We start from the raw sequence: 19,164 nt of genomic DNA, 5'->3' as shown, positions 1-19,164 counted from the left end.
TTAAAAAATGGTTACAACGTTGTTGGGGTGTTTTTGTTTTTTTGTTTTCCATGAAAAAGCTTAAGTGGGGCACCTGGGTGGCTCAGTCAGTTAGGCGTCTGCCTTCAGCTCTGGTCATGATCCAGGGTCCTGTGATTGAGCCCCGTATCGGGCTGCCTGCTCAGCCAGGAGTCTGCTTCTCCTTCCCCCTCTGCTGCTCCCCCTGCTCATGCTCTCTCTCTCTCTCTCTCTCTCTCTGTCAAATAAATAAATAAAATCTTAAAAAAACAGAAAAAGCTTAAGCAAATTGTGGATGATCATTCTATAAGAGATTATTAGGAAGAAGTTTTTCTTATTCTTTTAGGGTTTTATGTTTGTTTTTTATTTGTTGCTACTTCAAAAGATCAAATGGTATGATGTACATATAGATAATAAATGAGCATTTATTCTTAGTCTTTCCTTTTTGAACCTTAATTTATAATTGATATTAATTCATATTAACGAGGAAAATTTTGAAATGGACAATAAAAGGATAACATATGTGAGGAAGAATATTATGTGGTTGATGAAAAAGAGTTAAAATTGACAGCAAAGAATATACTGACTAGCCTTCCTGAAGAGTCCATTGATTATAAGATTTGCTTTGGGGTTCTGGACCAGGTAGTCCACAACTGCATCACAGATAGCTTGTTTTGTGACCTAGACCAAGTCACCCAATTGACCTTGGATTTTAGTTTTCTGGTTTGTGGAATTGGGGAGTTGGACCAAATGACTTGGCGTTGTTTTTGGTTTTTTTGGTGTATCATAATCAAAATGCTATAACTTCTCATCAAGAGAAGGGATGGAACACTGAAGCTTACAAGTATGTTATGAAGTACTTTATGCTGTGAGCGAGTATGCACGTGTATGTATGCATGTGTATGACAAATGAATTTTAAATAAACACACGATGAATTCCACAAAATGAATTCTAACATTAACAAAGGCTTCCCCAGAGTTAGTTCTTTTAGCTAACTAGAAATGATAAAACATTATAAACAATAAAAGCTGAGGTAAAATCTCACCAAAAAGTTAAATGTTCTCCAAAGTCATGTTAATCAAATGGGGTGATGTGTCAATGAAGATCATATGACTAAAAGAAAAGGAAAAATATATTCCATTCCTGGGGTAAGAGGAAGCTGGATACCACTAGAAATTTCTGCAAGCTTTAGGAGAGGAAGAGCAGTGTAGGAAAATACAGTAATCACTTTAGATGCTCTGAAGATTATTGGATGGATGTAGGTTCATCCATACTACTCACAAAGGAGGGCCTGAGAGACAAGAATGAGTGGTTTCTATCTGGTGGAGACACTTCCTTGACGTTGTCCCTCTTGCTTGAAATGATTAAAACTGGCCCAAGGAGTGAAAAACAGGTAAGACAATTTTTATGCCTGAAGGAAATGAAAATTACCCCGAAAGGGGCACGCGCATATACCCACACTCGCTTGGAGGGTGGAAATATACAGGAAAGAAAGAGAGTTTTAAAGGAAAAAAGAAACTGCTGATGGGAAGGTTAAAATCTAAAATGATGCGGTAAGAAGGGCTTCGGTGTTAAAGAAGCAATAAAAAAGGTGGGGGGAGGACAAGTGTTTTACCCCACCGAATTGGTCACCCAGACAAAGAATCCTGTCTTCCCACCGCATCTGAGAAGACACTTGTAAAAAGCACATCTGAAAGGTGGAGTTAAAACCCAAAATGTAGAAGTTGGTTTAGGGAACGTTAAACCTTGTAACGGGCTGTCTGGCCTGCACTCCTAGCTCCAGAAGAGACGGCGCTGCGCGTCCTCACCAGGGTCTCGTCGTCGCCGGGGTCCGCGCTCGCTGCGAGTTTCCCTGGGGGACACGCTGGTCCTGGCACCGTGGGCCGGCCGCCCGGCCAGAACACACCACTGCCACAGCACTGGGCCGCGCCGAGGTCTCGGAAAGTGGGCCCGTGGTCGGCCGGGCTCCCCCTCCTGGGAAGGCCGCGCGCCGCCAGAGCGGGGACGCAGCGCAGAGCGCGCGAGGGGGCCGCGGTGGGCCGCGGTGGGCCGGTACCCGCCCGGGCTTGCGCGGGGAATCACTCCGGCGCGGCGGGGCCAGACCTCCGTCGGGGGGCCTCCAAGCGCGCGCGGGGAAGGCGGAGCCTCGGAAGCCTGCGGCGCGCCCAGCGCCCGGATATCTGCAGTTTTCGCAGCCTCCGGCTCCGCCTGGGGAGATGCGCTGCCTGGAGACCCCGCGCGCCTGGCTGGACCAGGCTCCCCTGAAAACATTTTACTCTGTTCCCCACCCTTCCTGCGCTGGAGACGGCGAGGTGAGTAGCCCTCAGAGGACACTAAGCGCCCAGAGCGTGTTTTTCTTGTTTGTTTGTGTTTTAGTTCTCAAATCAACCGGAGGGTGTTGCTACTGTGGGCTATGCCAGCAACGTGAAGGTGCTGAGAACCATCAGATCCTACTGACTGAAGAATAAAAGCGCCTGCTCAAAGGGCACACTGTGGCTTTTTTTTTTTTACTTATCAGCCATCCGCTTGTTATCTCACCCTAGACTCTGGTGATTTGTTGCTCTAAAAGATTAATATCAGAAAGCCACCATTTCCTTTAGCCTCCTGTCAGGAAACGGACACCAGCGGACAGAGAAAAGGCAGGTACCTGACTGAGCCTGGTCAACCTCTGTTTTCACTGAAAGACTGACACCCCATTCCTCCACTCTGTAAGGGGGCCTCCACTTGACATCATTGCTGCTACAGACTGCTGTCCTAAAATTCTGGTTTACTGTTTCTCTCTAAACTAAGAATGAAACATTTCACTTTAGTTTTTTTTAAGATTTTATTTATTTATTTGACAGAGAGAAAGAGAGAGAGAGCACAAGCAGGGAGAGGGAGAAGCAGACTCCCTGCTGAGCAGGGAGCCCCATATGGGGCCTGATCCCAGGATTATGGGATCATGACCTGAGTCTAAGGCAGACGCTTAACCGACCACCCAGGCGCCCCTGAAACATTTCACTTTAATAAATACCTGTGTGTCTTCTCTGGGCCAAGCAGGCATGGGGACAAGAAGTACAAATATGAATTAAATACAGTTTCTGCCATTCAGCACCTCAAAATCCAGTGAATCAGAATATTCTTAAGTAATTAGATAGTGTGATTCATGCTATACTATTGATGTGAGCAAAGTGGCTGATTCACATATTTCTAGAATATTAAGATCTTTAGAATTATAACCCTAATGACTAGATTTTTCCTTTTTTTTTTTTTTTTTTTTTTTTAAGGATTTCTATAGAAGTGGGAAAAAGTCAGTGATGTAGGTCTGTCTTGGAGCCTACTCCAAAAGTTGCTGTGCTGGGTATAGAAGGTTGGCATTCACATCTATTCCTACCTGCTTCTAGTATGCCTTCATGTACAGAACAAACTGGAAAGCTAAAAACACTTCCTAGATTCCATTCCAACTAGAGTTCTAGATGTAAAATTAGAGTCTGGCAAGTAGATGAACTTGTCTGAAATTTCAAAAGCAGATGTGAGTCACAGGCCATCTCCCTGCTATTTTTGGCTGTTTGCTGTTGGGAGGGAAGGCCCAGGAGATGCCAGTCCTAGTCTTCAGAACTGTGGGTGTGGGGAGGGACTTAACAGCCGTCCGTGGTGACAGCCAGACTCAGCATTGTCATGTCATATCACCAGCTCTGTGGCTGTCAAGAAGCAGTTGAGGGAAGTGGTGAACATATTCTGTTCCTTGTCCAGGCAGCTTCCAGATCCCAGCTTCCTCTGGGTCACAGCTACAGTGGTGTTCTTGAACTCCATAGTTCTTGGAGGGCCTTCAGATTGTAGCAAAAATAGTACATTCCTCAGTGGTTCATTTGCTAGTGTTCTAGATGTCATTCCTGGAGGCCCAGTCTAGAACCTGCACTTCTAGCCCTTTCAACATTCTCTAGCCTTTAAATAATTCACTTAATTCCCTGTGTAAAAGCTCTTCCTGTTTAAAATACCTGAAGTGGTTCCAATTTTCTGTACTGACTGATTAATATGTTTGCTATAGGGCCCTGGTCACCTAAGCTGGATCTCTTCCATTTCTTTTGATGGGAAATGAAACCATGAGATTAGATTCAGGGGTTTGCAGTGATGTGAATGCCTTCAGTGAGACTCCACCCTCTGCAGTTGCCATAGACCCTCCACCCCTGCCACATTTGAGTTTGTTACTCATTGACTAGATTATCTCTGAATTCTCTTGCTCTACATGTAACATAAAATACTTCTTCACTTAAAACATCTACAGAATATGTTCTGTAACAAAGGATTGCTGAATATCTATTTACTATTTACTAGCCCTGTTGATAACTGGTAGGCCAGTGACTCTTGGTCAGTACACAAACACCAATGATAGAAGAGATCTTTCCTCTGGGAGAAAAGGTTTTATATCTTTTTCCACACAAAGCCTAGGAGCATCGTATGTGGGAAAATGGAGCTACTTATATATGCACTTGTGTAATGAGGAAATGTTCTCAGTATTTTGTAGTCATGTGTCATACATGTTAAGAAGAGTATAATTGTGATGTTTTAAAGAGTTTTTAACAGCCTTCTAAAGTCATTGAGTATCTCTTGTCCATATAATAAAAGCTCTTTACCTTTTCTAGAAATCTCTTTTATTTTTCTACAGTTTATATGAAGGATTAAAAGGCTTGAATTTGGCAATGTCCCTTATCTGTGCTTTTCAGTAGAGTATTTGTATGCTTTTTTCTCAAGAAAAATCTTATAAAAGGAAGATAAAACATGGGGGGGGTACTTTATTGGGACTATGTGGTGTACTTAATACTATATTAAGATTTTCTGTGACATAGCCATTATCACCATTTACTGTTGGAAAAAAACCTATCCAGACTGGCTAAGTAACTTGCCCAAAATGGCCCAACTAGGAGGCAGTGACCCAAGGATTTACATTCAGGGTTTTCATCTCCATTTTCCTCTGACTGCTCCACATTTTTGCACCATTATCCTCATTATACTCTAATTAATATAAATGTGCAAAGAATTCCCTACATGCACTTTCCTTTTCTTTCCTCATCCCTTAATCATGTGGTTCTTCTGCCTGTAATGGTCTTTATTATTTTACAAGGCTAAGTCATCTTTCAAGATTTGATTCAAGTATCACTTGACCCCTTGCCACGCTGGGCAAGACCTCCTCTCCCTGTTCAACTCTGCACCTGCACTTTTCCCACCATAATTAAATTACCTGAAGGTAATACTAACTGTTATAATAAACTCAAAAATCTCAGTACCTTAACATAGTAAAAGCTTATTTCTACTCATGTAAAGTCCAATCAGGTGTTCAACTGATGGCATTCTACTCAGGGATTGAGGAACCCAAATTCTCCTTATGTTATGGCTTTGTCATCCCCTAAGACCTTAAAATTTCTTAGTTTCCAGGCATTGGACGGGAAAAGAGAAGGTATGTGTTGTATTGCATGGAGGTTTCTTATAGGTAAGGAATAGAAGTAGCATACATTACTTATGCTCACATTGCCTTGGCCACACCTCAGTGACTCACCACAAGGGAGGCTGGGAAATGTCTACTGTGTGCCCAGGCAGCACAGGAAACTGGTTTGATGAAACATACTAGTCTCCTTCCCTCCCTAAAGAATGGAGACTACATCTCAGTAATCTTTGTATCTCTTGTGCTTTACACACCACAGAAAATCAGTAAAAGTCTAATGAACTTCACTGACTGTGAAGGGTTGGAGTTGCTATCTCATGTGCCTAATATCAAAACTCATCATTCTTTATTACGGTTGTTCAAGGAATGATCTATATCATTCTCTGACTAGGTTGCAACCTTTGAGTGTGGGAACCATGTCAGACTGTTCACTTTTTTTTTTTAGTGTTTTTTTTTTAATTGAAGGATAGTTGACACACAATGTTACATTAGTTTCAGGTGTGCAACATAGTGATTCAACAAAGTCTATAAGTTATGCTATGCTCATCCACAGATATCATCTGTCACTACCATCTGTCACCATACAACATTATTGCAATGCCATTGACTATTCCGTATGCTGTACCTTTCATCCCTCAGACTGTGCATTCTTGAATCCTTACAACAAGGGCTAAAATCTGGCAAGAGCTTAATAGATGTTTGTTGAATGGGTGAATGAGTCCTCAGAGAGAAAAAAGAGGGACGGAGTTAGTCTACTTAAAGTTAGAAAATACTAATTGAGAAAGTGACATTTCAGTTAGATCTTGAATAACTAGTAGAATTTTACCAAGTAGAGAAACCAAAAAAATGAAACCCAGGCAGTGATAGTAGTGCTGTTTTGTTGTGGTTTTATTTGCTTCATGAACAAACAGAAAACAATCAAATGTTTATAAGCTCAACTTTATTTTTATTCGGCATTCAAATACTACAACGAACTTCAGGAATAGGGAAGGAAAAATATATAACCTTACATTCTATATAATCATTCTGTTGACTAAAAAAAAAGGCACTAAAAACCTTGGCATTGATTTTTTAGCCACTAAAATATTATTTTCTGGATATCTTTGAGAAATATCAATACAGAGGCAGTGCTCTGATTGTTCATCCTCCAGGAAGATTTTGCACGGTGTCAAGAAGCTAGGGAAGCACTATAAGCCAAAGGTTCTTCATTACTGCTCATCAGAGTTTCTCCGAGCTGACTCTGCATCAAAATCACCTGTAGTATTGGTTAGGCTGCTTTTGGTGGCAGGTAACATGATATTCTGCCAAAATTGCCTTTGAAAATACAAGTTTACTTTTCACACACAAGATGTCTGGAGGTCAGTGTATCCAGGGTTTGTTCAGTAGCCCAGTGATATCAAGGTTTTTAGGTTGCTTTCCATGAGCTAATTAATCTTGACTTTTTCTTCATGGATAAATGATGGCTGCTAGAGTTCCAAGAAACACAGTCCCCGTCCTCAGCTCCATCCCCTACCACACACACATGCACACCATTTAAAGACAAAAACAGGAGATGAAAAAATAAATACATACATACATAAATAAAATTAAATTTTTTAAAAAGGAGAAGGTTTTTGCCTCTTTTTTTGGAATAAGGAAGATCATATCCAGTGGAGACCAACAGCCTTGCCCACAGATTTCATTGACGAGAAGTGAATCATGCTCAGTCCTAAACCAACAGCTGGCATAAAGGAATGGTGTTACAGAGACTGATTAAGACCAAGCATGATTTATCCCTAGGGGTGGGGAAGGTACACACTGGCATACCTGAGTAATGGCTCTTAGTAGGTAATAGGTTGTGTTGCCACACTTGGGGAGATTGACTCTCTGGAACTTCTGATTTCAGTAGGCCTAGAGGTAATATTTTAAACTTTCAATTAAATGCACTTGTCCTTGATAGGGAGAGAAATTAGAAAGGAGAGAAGCAAGTATTGGGTCCCTTCTTACCTAGGAATAAGTTCCTTTTATTCATATCTCATTACATGGTGTTTTATTTCACAATGATTCAGCCAAATCACTGTATCAGTTAACCAAATAGAATAACAGTTTTCCTTTGATTACCTGGTCTCGTGTGGTTGGCACACCTGACACTTTCAGATAAGGTCATTTTGTTCAGGGGAAACATTCTTAGTGATTTTAGTAATTAATACAAGGAAATTTTAAGTCCCACCCTTCACTTGACCTGAATTTCTCACCGCTGGATAGGTATCCTTTTGGGGATTGAACATTAGATCAGAGTTGATTAGCAGAGTCCAGAAACTGGAAGGTTTCTGTATGTTCTACAAAGACATACTTATATCAGACTGGAGAAGCTCCACTTTCAACATATGAGTGGATAAACATCAAAGGTAAGAATTTTTATTGTCATCATTACAGAGTACTTAATGAACAGTCATGGAGATGTTCTTTCAAATGTATGAATATAGCACATACAGTACTCCAGCCATGTGTATAAATTCTCATTAAGATTAGCCTATTAAGTGTTGGTCTGTCCCCAGCTCAGACAGAAAATAACAAGAATTACCAGACTTTATCTGTGTAATGATTCATTAACAGTAATTTAGCTGATGGCAGTAAGCATATTTTAGTTGACCAAGAGCCTATGGACATTCACAAATTGAGAGTTCTTTTATTTCCTCTGGAATATTACAGAAAACACTTTTAAACGTTTAGATTAATAAAATAATCTGAAAAAGAGAAGGGTGATTTAACAGACATCTTTCTGTATATGAAAGCATATTTACAGAAGTGAGGCTTTCAAAATGTGCTTCACTTGCCAGGAGGAATAGGGGTCAGTGGACAGGGTTCCTGCAGCTCCATCTTTATTTGTCCCATATGTTGGATTTCAGGATAGGGTTTTATTTGATGAAAGATTTCTTTGGGCTTAAAAAATATTTGAAAACCGCTATAGAAGATGTTAGGCACTTCCCCATCTTCTTTGAAAAACACAAAAACAAAAAACAAAATACCTTAAATTGTAGCAGTGGGATTAAGTTATCTAAAATGAAATTACCAGATTTTATCTCTGAAAAATATTATTACAGAGGAAAGCTTATCATTTTCTTTTCTCTAAATCTTTAAAAATTATATAAGTTTTTAAAAATGTATTTTGAATTGCATAAGAAAATCTTCTTATTATAAAAATCCTAACAATGCAAAAATATAGAGAATAAAAATGGAATTCCAGCCACTCTAATTTCATTTCCTTCCCCAAAGGCAACTACTATTAACAGACTTTTCCTATTTATTTACATACACATGTATATACATAATTGCTCATATTCTTGATCTGTTATTCTTGATCTACAATTTTCTCTCAAGTTTAGAGGAAGGATTTAGGAGACTGTTCTTTTCAAGTCCACGGTTCTATGATTTTGGTGGCATATGTCCCTCGTATTGCAACATGAAGCTGAAATTAAGCCAATATGGTTTCTAAGCATGTAGATCAATTCTGTAGGAAATTCTGTATACTGAGAATGTTAAAGAGAGGTTTGAGTGGCCAACAACCTTTGCATATGTTTTTAGAAAACCCTTGGGCTACTAACCTAGCAAGTAGGCAATCAGAGCAGTCATAACAGCCATATCCTTTGGCTTAGGTCAAACCACATTCTTCTACTGAAATCTATATTTGAGTCACAGGACTTTGATTAAATTAACAGGATTTACTGAATTATGGAATCTGTAAAATTCCACCATTTGACATGAGATTAATTTTTTCTAATATGGTTTACTGTTGTGTATCGATCTGAATAACACAACATCTTGATTGAGAAGCAGAAAAAAAACTTGGTTCTGTTTATTGGCACTTTTAGTATTTATCTAAAATGTGCTCTGCCTTCCTACTTCTCAGCATCATTTTTTAGATACAAAAGTCTCTCAAAGCATCTTAGTTTAACTGAATTTTTTTAAAAGGAGAGCTCCTTAAGCCTTAGAATCTTAAGGCATATTTAAATGGCAAGTTGTCACTTACCCAATTAATAATTCAGAATATGTAAATAGTATTTGTCATGAGAACAGGTTACAAGTTCTCATTTCATTTATTTTGCCACCAATGTTGTGTAACCTAAGTGGATTAGTAAATTTTTTTTGTTTATAATAAACTGTGTAACAGTCATAACAATGGGAAAGAGTAAAGCTGAAGATAATACAAGATAAAAAATAAAAATATTTTCTTATAGGATGTGTTTCCAAACTTCTTATGGAAGTTTGGAACTTACAATTAATTATAGCCAAACTTACAATTAACTGTAGCTAAATATGGTGGATTTTTAAACAAAATATTACAGCAAAAAATATAAAAGTATAATGCAGTGATTTGGTAGAAATGACATGAAGTCAAAGATATAAAGAATTCTCTCATTTGACAAATTTTTATACAGTTTTACTATGACACTTGGCTGATACTGGCTGTGTTAATTGAAAATAGTTATTTAGCTTCTCTAGGCTTTAGTTTCTCATGTGAATATTAAAGAGATTGAACCAGGTAATATCTAAAGGCCTTTCCAACTTTTATTATTCCATTAAACTGTGATTCTTAATTACTAGGAAACCATCTACTTTCTCCATATTTCCCCACTTTTTATTTTTCCATTCAAGACACCCAAGCATCTCAGTTTAACAGCTTTCTTGAAGCTTTACTGGGATGAAAGATTTGAAAAGACTTTAATGAACACAATGAAAAAACAATTGTCTCATTTAAATAGCAATATTGAAAATGAAGCATTTCATTTAAATTAACTTTCTGGATAACTAACACCTATTTTATTGAATACCACATTTTTTTAAACATTCTCTTTACATTTCTAAGTCATACTATATACTTTTAATGACTCTTTTTTTTCCTCAAAGATTCTATTTATTTATTTGAGAGATAGAGAGCATGAGAGGGAAGAGGGTCAGAGGGAGAAGCAGACTCCCCGCTGAGCAGGGAGCCGATGTGGGACTTGATCCCGGGTCTCCAGGATCATGACCCGAGCCGAAGGCAGTCGCTTAACCAACTGAGCCACCCAGGCGCCCTACTTTAATGACTCTTAAAACAGAAAATATTAGCACATCATTTTTTTTTCTTTTCGTTTTCTTGAAGATTAAAATCACCTTCCTAAATATCTGTTATTATACAGGGGATCTTTCAGGGCAATTCAGGTATAAAGGTTCTTACTGAGACTTCATTTGGTGGCAAGTGACAGAAATCCAACTCAAACTGGTAAGGAATTATTGGCTTACCTATAACTGAAAAGGAACTGCTTCCAGGTGTATCAACAATGTGGTTATTAATTTGAGGCTTTCCTTTTCTCTCCTTCCATATTAAGGATCTGCTTTGCTCTGTGGTCACTTCATTCTTTGGAAGGCTTCTCTGTACATCACAAGGATTTTCAATAGTGAGTCTGGGCTTAGCAACCCCAATGGAAAGAAAGCTCTTTCTCAATGGTTCCAGGGAATGCATTAAAACTGACTCTCATTAGCCAGGTATGGATCACATGCTCATGCCTGAAACAATCAGTGTGACTGGGAAAGAATTTCTCTCTTTGGCCAGGCCTGTCCTCATCTCCAGAGCATTGGTAGAGCATGGGGATTGGGAAGGTGAGGAGGACATGAGTTTCATATGAACAGCATGGTTGGAGAATAGAGGAGATGGGGATTAGACAAAAGAAAATTAGTATGCTGGTACCAAAAAGTCAGGAAGAAAGATGCTTGGCAAGCCAAAACTGCAAATAAGGAAAAGATATTTATCCCCACATTTTATTGCCTTAAATTGCTATCTTTCCATCTCTTTCCTGTCAAGTATCACTCATGCTTCTCTCAATTTGCCTCTATCACAATTCTCTTCCTGCATTTTAACTTACAACATCTTATCTTCTGAGGGTTTGGAAACCAGATGAGCAAAGTCATTTGAATTGTTTTAGAAGTAAGAGTTTAGTGAGCCCTGAGGGAGTACTTGAGAGCTTCTCTGTAAGTAAGGAGTATAAACTCTACTTTTTAATGGGTTTCATGACGTATCTTAGACTCCTTAAAAGGTCATTTTTGCATATTTTCTGATTCCTTTGACAAAACTGTCTTCTTGGTAGGGGATACACTATTGTAATTTCAAGACTCAATGACTATGAACAGTAAGTGCCATGAACATGGTTGCTTTAAAATAAAGGTTACATTTTTTCATTTTCCTAAATTTAAGTGGGTTTCTAAAGTGAGACAGGTGATATAAGTGTTCTTTTAGAAATGGAAATATAGCAGAGAGTAAACAATCAGAACTGGCCAGTTGTAAATTGTTTTCCTGGGGTTACTAAATACTAGTATTTTATTTTACCTTTTCTCTCTGCAGTAACTCTCTGATCTCAAATAAGTACTTTGGTGTCCATGGTGGAGATTATAGGAGAATAGGGAATTTGGGGGGAATGCAAAAACTATATAAATTCCCACAAATAGCATATACTGAGCAACATGCCAAATTTTGATTGTTTACATTGGAAGAGACTTAGAATAACTAATAAAATAAATTTTTAAGGCTTCATTTTAGCCAATAGATTGTCTATTAAAAATAATCATTTATACTTGTTGGCTGTTTAAAAATATTCTTCATAAATGGCAGAATTGGCTGATTTTGGAAATTTAATAAAGGAGGTGATTCTAGACACTGCCCAAGAGTTCCTATGTAATTCTACTAACGAGATAGATGAAGAAATGACAATGATGAGTGTTACATCCACCTCAAGAAGTTAGCCTTGAAAGAAAGAGGTAAAAGGCACTATCAAAGAAAATCAATGGGATTAAGTCATAAATTCTTCAAGATGGGAGGGACCTTGTCCTACTTAATAAAGAAAACAAAAAGAATCATAGAGGTTTGTATTAGGGAGAAGGATTTGAGTGACTCATAACCACCACTATTGAATGTTTACCATGTGCATGGTTGGAACCACTCTTATCTCCATTTTATAGATAAGGAATTAGTTACAAGGAGGCTAAGAATTTTGGTATATGATGGGACTAGACTACAGACCCAGCTTTGTTCAACTCCAGACCCAGTAGACATCACCACTTACTATATGAGGGGGTCATTCTCTACACAGGGTGAAGGCCAAGTGCCATGATGTGGAACATGATATCCTAACTCTCCAGCCTCATTTCCATTGCCCTCAGCCTCCCACCGCATGCTTCAACAAAGTTTCCCCTTACATCCCACTGGCTTCCGTACCTCCATACCTTTAAGACAAGGGTTCTCTGAACCCAACATTTTTCCTGTCAAAATGCCATTCTTTCTCATGAGTCTAAATTTTGGAATGAGTTTATAAATTTTAAAAATCATATCTACATATATACATACTATATCATTATATGTACATGAGGTTTTTTGAGATGCCACTCTGGCAAACATTGTATTTTTTATGGAAGAAAAATAGTGGTGGTGGTGATAATGATGGTGGTAGTGATGGAAAGGATATAATTTTCTTTGGAATATTAAATGCAAACATCTTGGCACTTTGTTAAACAGAAAATGTTTCCTTGAGGCAGGGGTCCTGTCTAATTAATCCTTGTCTTTATGGCCTAGTATAGTGTGTGGCACATATTAGGTATGCAAATGTGTTAAATTAGATTATCCCTTCTCCCACATAATTTTCTCTTTGCTTCTACCAGGGTTTATAGTTCATGCCTCCATTAAAATATCATCATATTTGTTGCATTAGGAATAAGTTTGATTACTAGTAACAAGAATACTTGACTAACAGTGGTTTCAACAATTACTTCAAAGGTTGGCATCCAAGATTGAGGGAGCAATTCAGGGTTATTGTCAAGGAACCAGCTCCTCCTATCTTAATTATTCCCCTTAGTATAGGGCTTTTTATTCTCATGGTTGAGAGATGGCCACTGGCCTTCCGCATGGTGTATCTACATTCTAGGGAAGAGAAAGAGAAATGTTAGAGGACAAAGAGTAAACAGTATGATCCTCAAAAAGCCTTGCCTTATTCTCTGGGAATGAAAGCCCTCCCCTGGGACTCTCACTTATATCTCATTACACAGAACTGTGACACATGGCCACCTAGAGCTGCCAAAATGAATAGGAATTGGAGTTTTTGGCTTTTCAGCCTATAGCATGGGAAGCCAAGGGCAAAGAGATTTAAGTAGTTGTTTATGGAGTCAACCTATAGGTCTGTCCTACAAGTTTTTTTGTTACTTCATGTAAGTTTATTTTTCTTGGAATATTGTCAGCCTACAGAGAACAAATAATATGTTTTAGTAATCTTCAAATTACCCACAATGACTGTCAAGAGAGTAGATGTCTAAGACATTGTAGCTATTCAATCAATGTTGTATTATTTTCACTTTAACTTAGAAATATGAACCAGGCAGGAATTAGTGATTCTAGTTCCTCTGAAAATGATGGAATCCATAGATTTCTCTTCGGTGACTCATTTCAACATTGAAAAATTGCCTGGAGCTTTCCTGTTTCATCAAGTTGGCTCATTAGAGAGAACAATTTAACAGTAATATTGCTTGGAATATTTGAAGAATAACTCAGAAAACAGGGTGGGAAAGAAATATAAAAATATTAACAAGGCCTTTTTCAAGAGAGTTAAAGGTAAATAAGAATTAGATACACTATATTGTAAGTATAGATAAATAAGAATACAATACAATATATTGTAATCAAAGAAAAGATTAGCAGTTGAAACTTAAGAATAGAGACTCCTGGGTGGCTCAGTCAGTTGAACGTCTGCCTTTGGATCAGGTCATGGTCCCGGGGTCCTGGGCGAGTCCCCAGGCCGGCCTCCTAACTCAGTGGGAAGCCTACTTCTCCCTCTGCCTGCTGCTCCCCCTGCTCGTGTGCTCGCTCACACTTTCTCTCTCTGACAGATAAATAAATAAATAATTTTTTAAAAGAAAGTTAAGAATAATCCAATTTAAAGTATTTTAGACATTCAGAGTTCTAAGGGAAAAAATAAGTGCCATTCATTCATTTAAATTGCCCAAACTGCTGCTTAATTCATTCATGTAAATTTCCAACTTGTTCTATATCTATACTATTTCTCCTTCAGAACAGATCCATTCCTCTTCCCTGTGTCATCTTATTTCTAATATAAATCATGGGGGATGAAGACAAAGTAATTGAACGTGAAGATTTGGAACCATCCACAGGAATGGATCATGCAGCTTCTACATATCAAGAAACACAGGTAAACCTATGACCAAATTTAGAACATTCCAACCATTTCCTTAAGGAAGGGACTGCATATTTCCAAATATATGATAAAATTGTATTCTCTTCATTATCCATCACTCAGTTAACAATTCTCCCCATTCTTAGTCCCCAGCCTCGTACAGTATGCGTGACTACCAGTTTTCCCAGTAGTCATTAGCAGCTTGACCCACATGAGGCTGGAAAAATAGAGAGCTTGTGAAATGCTTTGTGTTCCCAGCCTAACCCCTGGAATGGTTCTGGTTTCCCCCCCCCCTTTTTATCGCTTAAATTCAAGTAGATGAATGAATCTGAATCTGTTTTCACCACAAATAGTTCTCTTTTTCTGGCCCACTTTGATATATTTACCAACTATTGCCTTGAATGATATCTTAAATAGGCTAATTTTAAACCCAGTACTACAAAACAAAATGGAATACTATGTGACTCAAGCATTTATAATGTTACCAATAGGGACTTAATGGTAAATACTCCTAACATAGTTCTTGTTCCAAGTATTTACTCATTAGCTACTAATATAGCTATGCATTTCCACTGTAAAGTGTTAGCCTTGATTCTAGCAATAGAAATTTGATCTGTGATGTGATGGCTCAATAACTATAAAAATGTACAGCAAATATACAGTTTTAAGGATTCTTAAATTACTTTAAACACAGGAGGGAACAGTTATGAGCTCCAAAGCAACAGATGCCAAAGAACCAACAGAAGGAAGTAACCTCCTGAATAGCAGTGAAAAAAAGCTACAAAAAATACCAACTGAATCAAATAATTTGCAAAGACTGAGACGAGCATTTTCTTGTCCTCCACATGGTTATTTGGATAGAGGAATAACAAATGGTATGTAATTGGTAAAAAATTAATTCAGAAAGAGAGGGTAATAGATAACATTGTTATAATGAGAGATTCCAAAATAATATGGTTTAAAGGACAGAAAAAAGTTTACTTCTCTCACACACAAAAACTACTAGGTGAACAATTCACGTGGTAGATGGCTCTGCTCCACAAGTCATTGAGGGGCCCATGCAGACGGGTTCTACCATCTTCAACACGAGGCTGTTGCCACTACCATTCCAGCTAGCAGGCAGAGGAAAAGAGCAGAGATAAGGACATTATCCTTTTTTGTATCTGAGTAATTTCACAGGATTACATTAGGACTCCAATGAGAAAAATGATTGAGAAATCACTTGTAAACAGAAAAGCACTACATAAATATCAGTTTTAATTATTATTAAATAATGCAACTAATGTTTGAACAAACACAGCTTAATTTATACTTTCAAATGAATCCATCATTTTATAAGTAAGGATCCTGATTTCCAATTCAACTTATTCCAGTACAACTACTATTACCTAAAATATTTGGGGGATTTTTCTTTGGGAGTTTATCTCAGCACTATTTCAAATATTGTCTTTGAGGGATGGATTTGGTTTTTGGAGGCAGACAATATTATGATTCAATTTGATGAACAGATGGATGTTCAGATTCAGTAATGCTGTTTTTTGTTCAAAAAGGAAGTTTTGTGTGTGTGTGTGTGTGTGTGTGTGTGTGAGTGTATTAATTTTGTACATTGGAGGATATGTGGTATAGCAGGAAGAAGGAGAAGGGGTTTGAAAATGATCTGTAAAGGCAAATTTAAATAAAATTTCAAAAATTATGTTGAGGAATGAAAGCACTGCTGGAGTATATATATGGCTTCCCAAATAAATATGTTGAAGAATATAACACATTTGATCTAAAAGTTGTGTTTACTAAAAAAATCAGACTCGCTTCTTTATTGTTATACTTCATTTGTGAGCTCTGAAAGACATTTTTGCCATTCTCAACTTGGACAATGGAAGCCAAGCATAATATGATATATTTCAGGCTCTACACATGTTTTTAATGAAATTAGCTAAGTTCCAAAACATACACCAGTTGATAAGGCAACTGATAATTTAATACCTGTTCTGTCCTTTTTATTATTTTTTTAAACTTTCACCATTCAAATCATGGCACATATCTATTTAAAATATTTATAGTAAAAACAGGGATTGCATTAAGGAAAGGGTATAAATGAATGATGTGATTTGGAGACTCATTTTTTTAAATTCTCTGATCGTTGTCCATAAAGCTGCCTGAGAATTGGGAACTCATGATATACAAACACCTCTTCACTTGTTTTCCTGTGCCTCTGTTCCTGAGGCTTACAAGACTGCTCTTTTTTTCCCTGTACTCCTTCCTGTGTCCCGTCAGTGTACTTAAGTATTTTTCTTAAGAAGTAGATCTCACATGTGAAAATATGATTTTCCAAAATCATAAATGAGAAGTAAATTACTAACTGAATTAAATCTGATTTAGAGAAACCTTGTAAATGTACATTTACTATATATTTAGAACTGCATTTTGAATATGAGAAAGGAAAGAAACACTAGAGGTTTAAAAGAAAATGGTCTTGAAGTGGAAAAACTAATTCTACCTTCTGAATTTAGTACAAAACTGGTTTTATACTGTGATAAGGTAAAATTTAGTATCTGGCAATTCCTGCTTTCCCATTGCACTTCCCATACTACATAGAAATTTCAGCTCCTACACCCAACTGGAAAATACAGAAGGCTCTTTAGTTATTTCAATGTAATAGCATCATAGTCTACGAAATCTGTAATAATTCTGTGAGGGTTAAAAAATGGGACATTGGATTTGATCTCCAGCAATATGGTAGATGAGACTCAATGAACAATTCTATCACTTATGTCAATGAAAATATCTGAAAACAATATCTTAAGTCTTTTTAAATGTACCTGTTATCTGTCAAGAAAACAGGAACTTGTCAGACACCAAAAACAGTATGACTAGGAGAAATAAATAAGCACTCAAGCTGGCTTTCACTCTGGAGGCTTCTGCAAAATGCCAGTGAACTTGAGATTCACTTTGAGAACCATGAGAATATAGGAGGCTGTGCTTGAGTCTGCCCAGGTTGGGAGAACTTTCATAGGAGACATCATTCTTCGTCACCCATATTAGGAAGGGGGAGCCCAATGTGATGGTGAATTTGAGGTAAACCTGCCCTGCAGAGGGAGCCTGCAACAAAACCTTATCTGTCTATTCTGTAGTGTTCCGGGAAGAAGGAAGAGTCGCCACTAAAAATGTGTCCCAGATTGTTAAGATTCTAAGCACATGGTAGGAGCAAATTCAGATCCTATCTGGGAAAACACATTCACCTCCAACAATTCCCAAAGATAAAGTTTCAGGAAAGAGCTCACTGTTGCCCAAAAACCCAAAACCAAACAAACAAAAACAAAAATCACAACATACACAAGGAAACAGATTTCAAAAATTTGCATTATCAGAAAATAAAATAAAAAATATTTTCAAAATCTATGAAGTTAAAGAGGAGGTAGGAAATATAAAACAAGTAACTGTTTATAAATGTGAATAGATTTTAATAAGCACCAAATTGAACTTCTAGAAATGACATAGTACAGTAATTGAAATTTAAAACTCAGTAGATTAGGCAACAGATTAAGTGAAAAGAAGATTGATAATCTAGCAAATAGATCTGAAGAGATTACAAAGCAGTACACACGGAAAAAAATATGGACAGTATGAAAACTGGGGTTAGGTAAAAGGAGAAGGGACTGTGGCTGTTTAATCATTTAATCGCAGTTCCAGCAAAAGAGAACAGGAAGAATGGCGAAGAGGAAATATTTGAAGAAATAAAAAAGGGATGTTCCAGAATTGATGGAAAACAAAATCCTAAGCAGACTAAAAGGAAGCCATACTGAAATTAAACATAAGTACAGAACATATCACACTTAAATTGCAGAAAACCAAAGAAAAAGTAAAGATCTTGAAAACAGCCAAAGAAAAAGATTTCCCTAAAAGAGACTTAAAAACAATAATGAAAGCCAGAAAGCCAAGGAATAGTATTTTCAAGGAACTGGAAGAAAGTAACTCTCAGCCTAGAAGTGTATATACCCTGGAAAACTATCTTTAAGAATGAGAATAAAGGTAATTCCAGATAAATAAAACTAAGAATTTACTACCAACAGATCTTCATGAGAAATATAGTATGCTCTTCCACACTGTTTCTGTACCATGAATTAGTTCATATATGATGGTAAATAAGGAACTGTGTCAGTGTCATATGAAAATTTGCATTTGTACATAATTTTTCCTGCCACATTTATATTTTGCATCACCAAGCAATAGCGAGTGAATGCAAAATGCACTGAAAAACAAAAACAGACAAAAGAAGATCAGGTATACCACATCTTCTTTATCCATTCATCTCCCAGAATGTAAGAATTCCTTAAGAAAAATGCAGGCAGCCTGATAGAAAATGGACAAAAGACTTGTACAGGCACTTCTTAAAAGTCAATACTTGAATTGCCATAAATACATGGAAAGGTGCTCAACTTTACTGAACTTCAGGGAAAAGCAAATTAAAACCATAATGGCATATACTATACATTCAAATTCAGTTTTGAAGTAATTGGTGGTAACAGTGTAAATTGGTGTAACTATTGTGGAAAGCCATT

At 37.4% G+C, this 19,164-nt stretch overlaps 2 protein-coding genes across 14 annotated transcripts in view; one reads left to right on the top strand and one right to left on the bottom strand.

The window, feature by feature from the left end:
* LOC113924584 (cuticle collagen 7-like) overlaps positions 1-2,304 on the bottom strand; it is a 39,776-nt gene extending 37,472 nt beyond the window's left edge. For 7 of the 8 annotated variants that reach the window (XR_003520716.1, XR_003520715.1, XR_003520714.1 and 4 more), the window contains exon 1: positions 1,807-2,304. Coding sequence is in view for 4 of the 8 variants with exons in the window: in XM_027598529.1 (XP_027454330.1) it covers positions 1,807-2,269 (463 nt within the window). In the remaining 4 variants the exon portion in view is untranslated. Of the gene's footprint in view, positions 1-73; positions 116-1,806 lie in introns of those variants that run through there. The other variant, XR_003520717.2, reaches the window with a different exon arrangement.
* The window catches only part of SLC9B2 (solute carrier family 9 member B2), a 50,100-nt gene continuing 33,108 nt past the window's right edge, over positions 2,173-19,164 (top strand). For 3 of the 6 annotated variants that reach the window (XM_027598525.2, XM_027598524.2, XM_027598520.2), the window contains exons 1-3: positions 2,173-2,310; positions 14,486-14,623; positions 15,303-15,483. In XM_027598525.2, coding sequence (XP_027454326.1) covers positions 14,534-14,623; positions 15,303-15,483 — 271 coding nt within the window. In that variant the 5' untranslated portion in view covers positions 2,173-2,310; positions 14,486-14,533. Of the gene's footprint in view, positions 2,311-7,533; positions 7,805-10,765; positions 10,923-14,485; positions 14,624-15,302; positions 15,484-19,164 lie in introns of those variants that run through there. The other 3 variants (XM_027598521.2, XM_027598523.2, XM_027598522.2) reach the window with 3 other exon arrangements.

This window comes from Zalophus californianus, chromosome 2 (assembly GCF_009762305.2).
Source record: "Zalophus californianus isolate mZalCal1 chromosome 2, mZalCal1.pri.v2, whole genome shotgun sequence".
NCBI classification, from domain to species: Eukaryota; Metazoa; Chordata; class Mammalia; order Carnivora; family Otariidae; genus Zalophus; species Zalophus californianus.
This window is presented reverse-complemented; position numbering and strand designations above follow the sequence as displayed.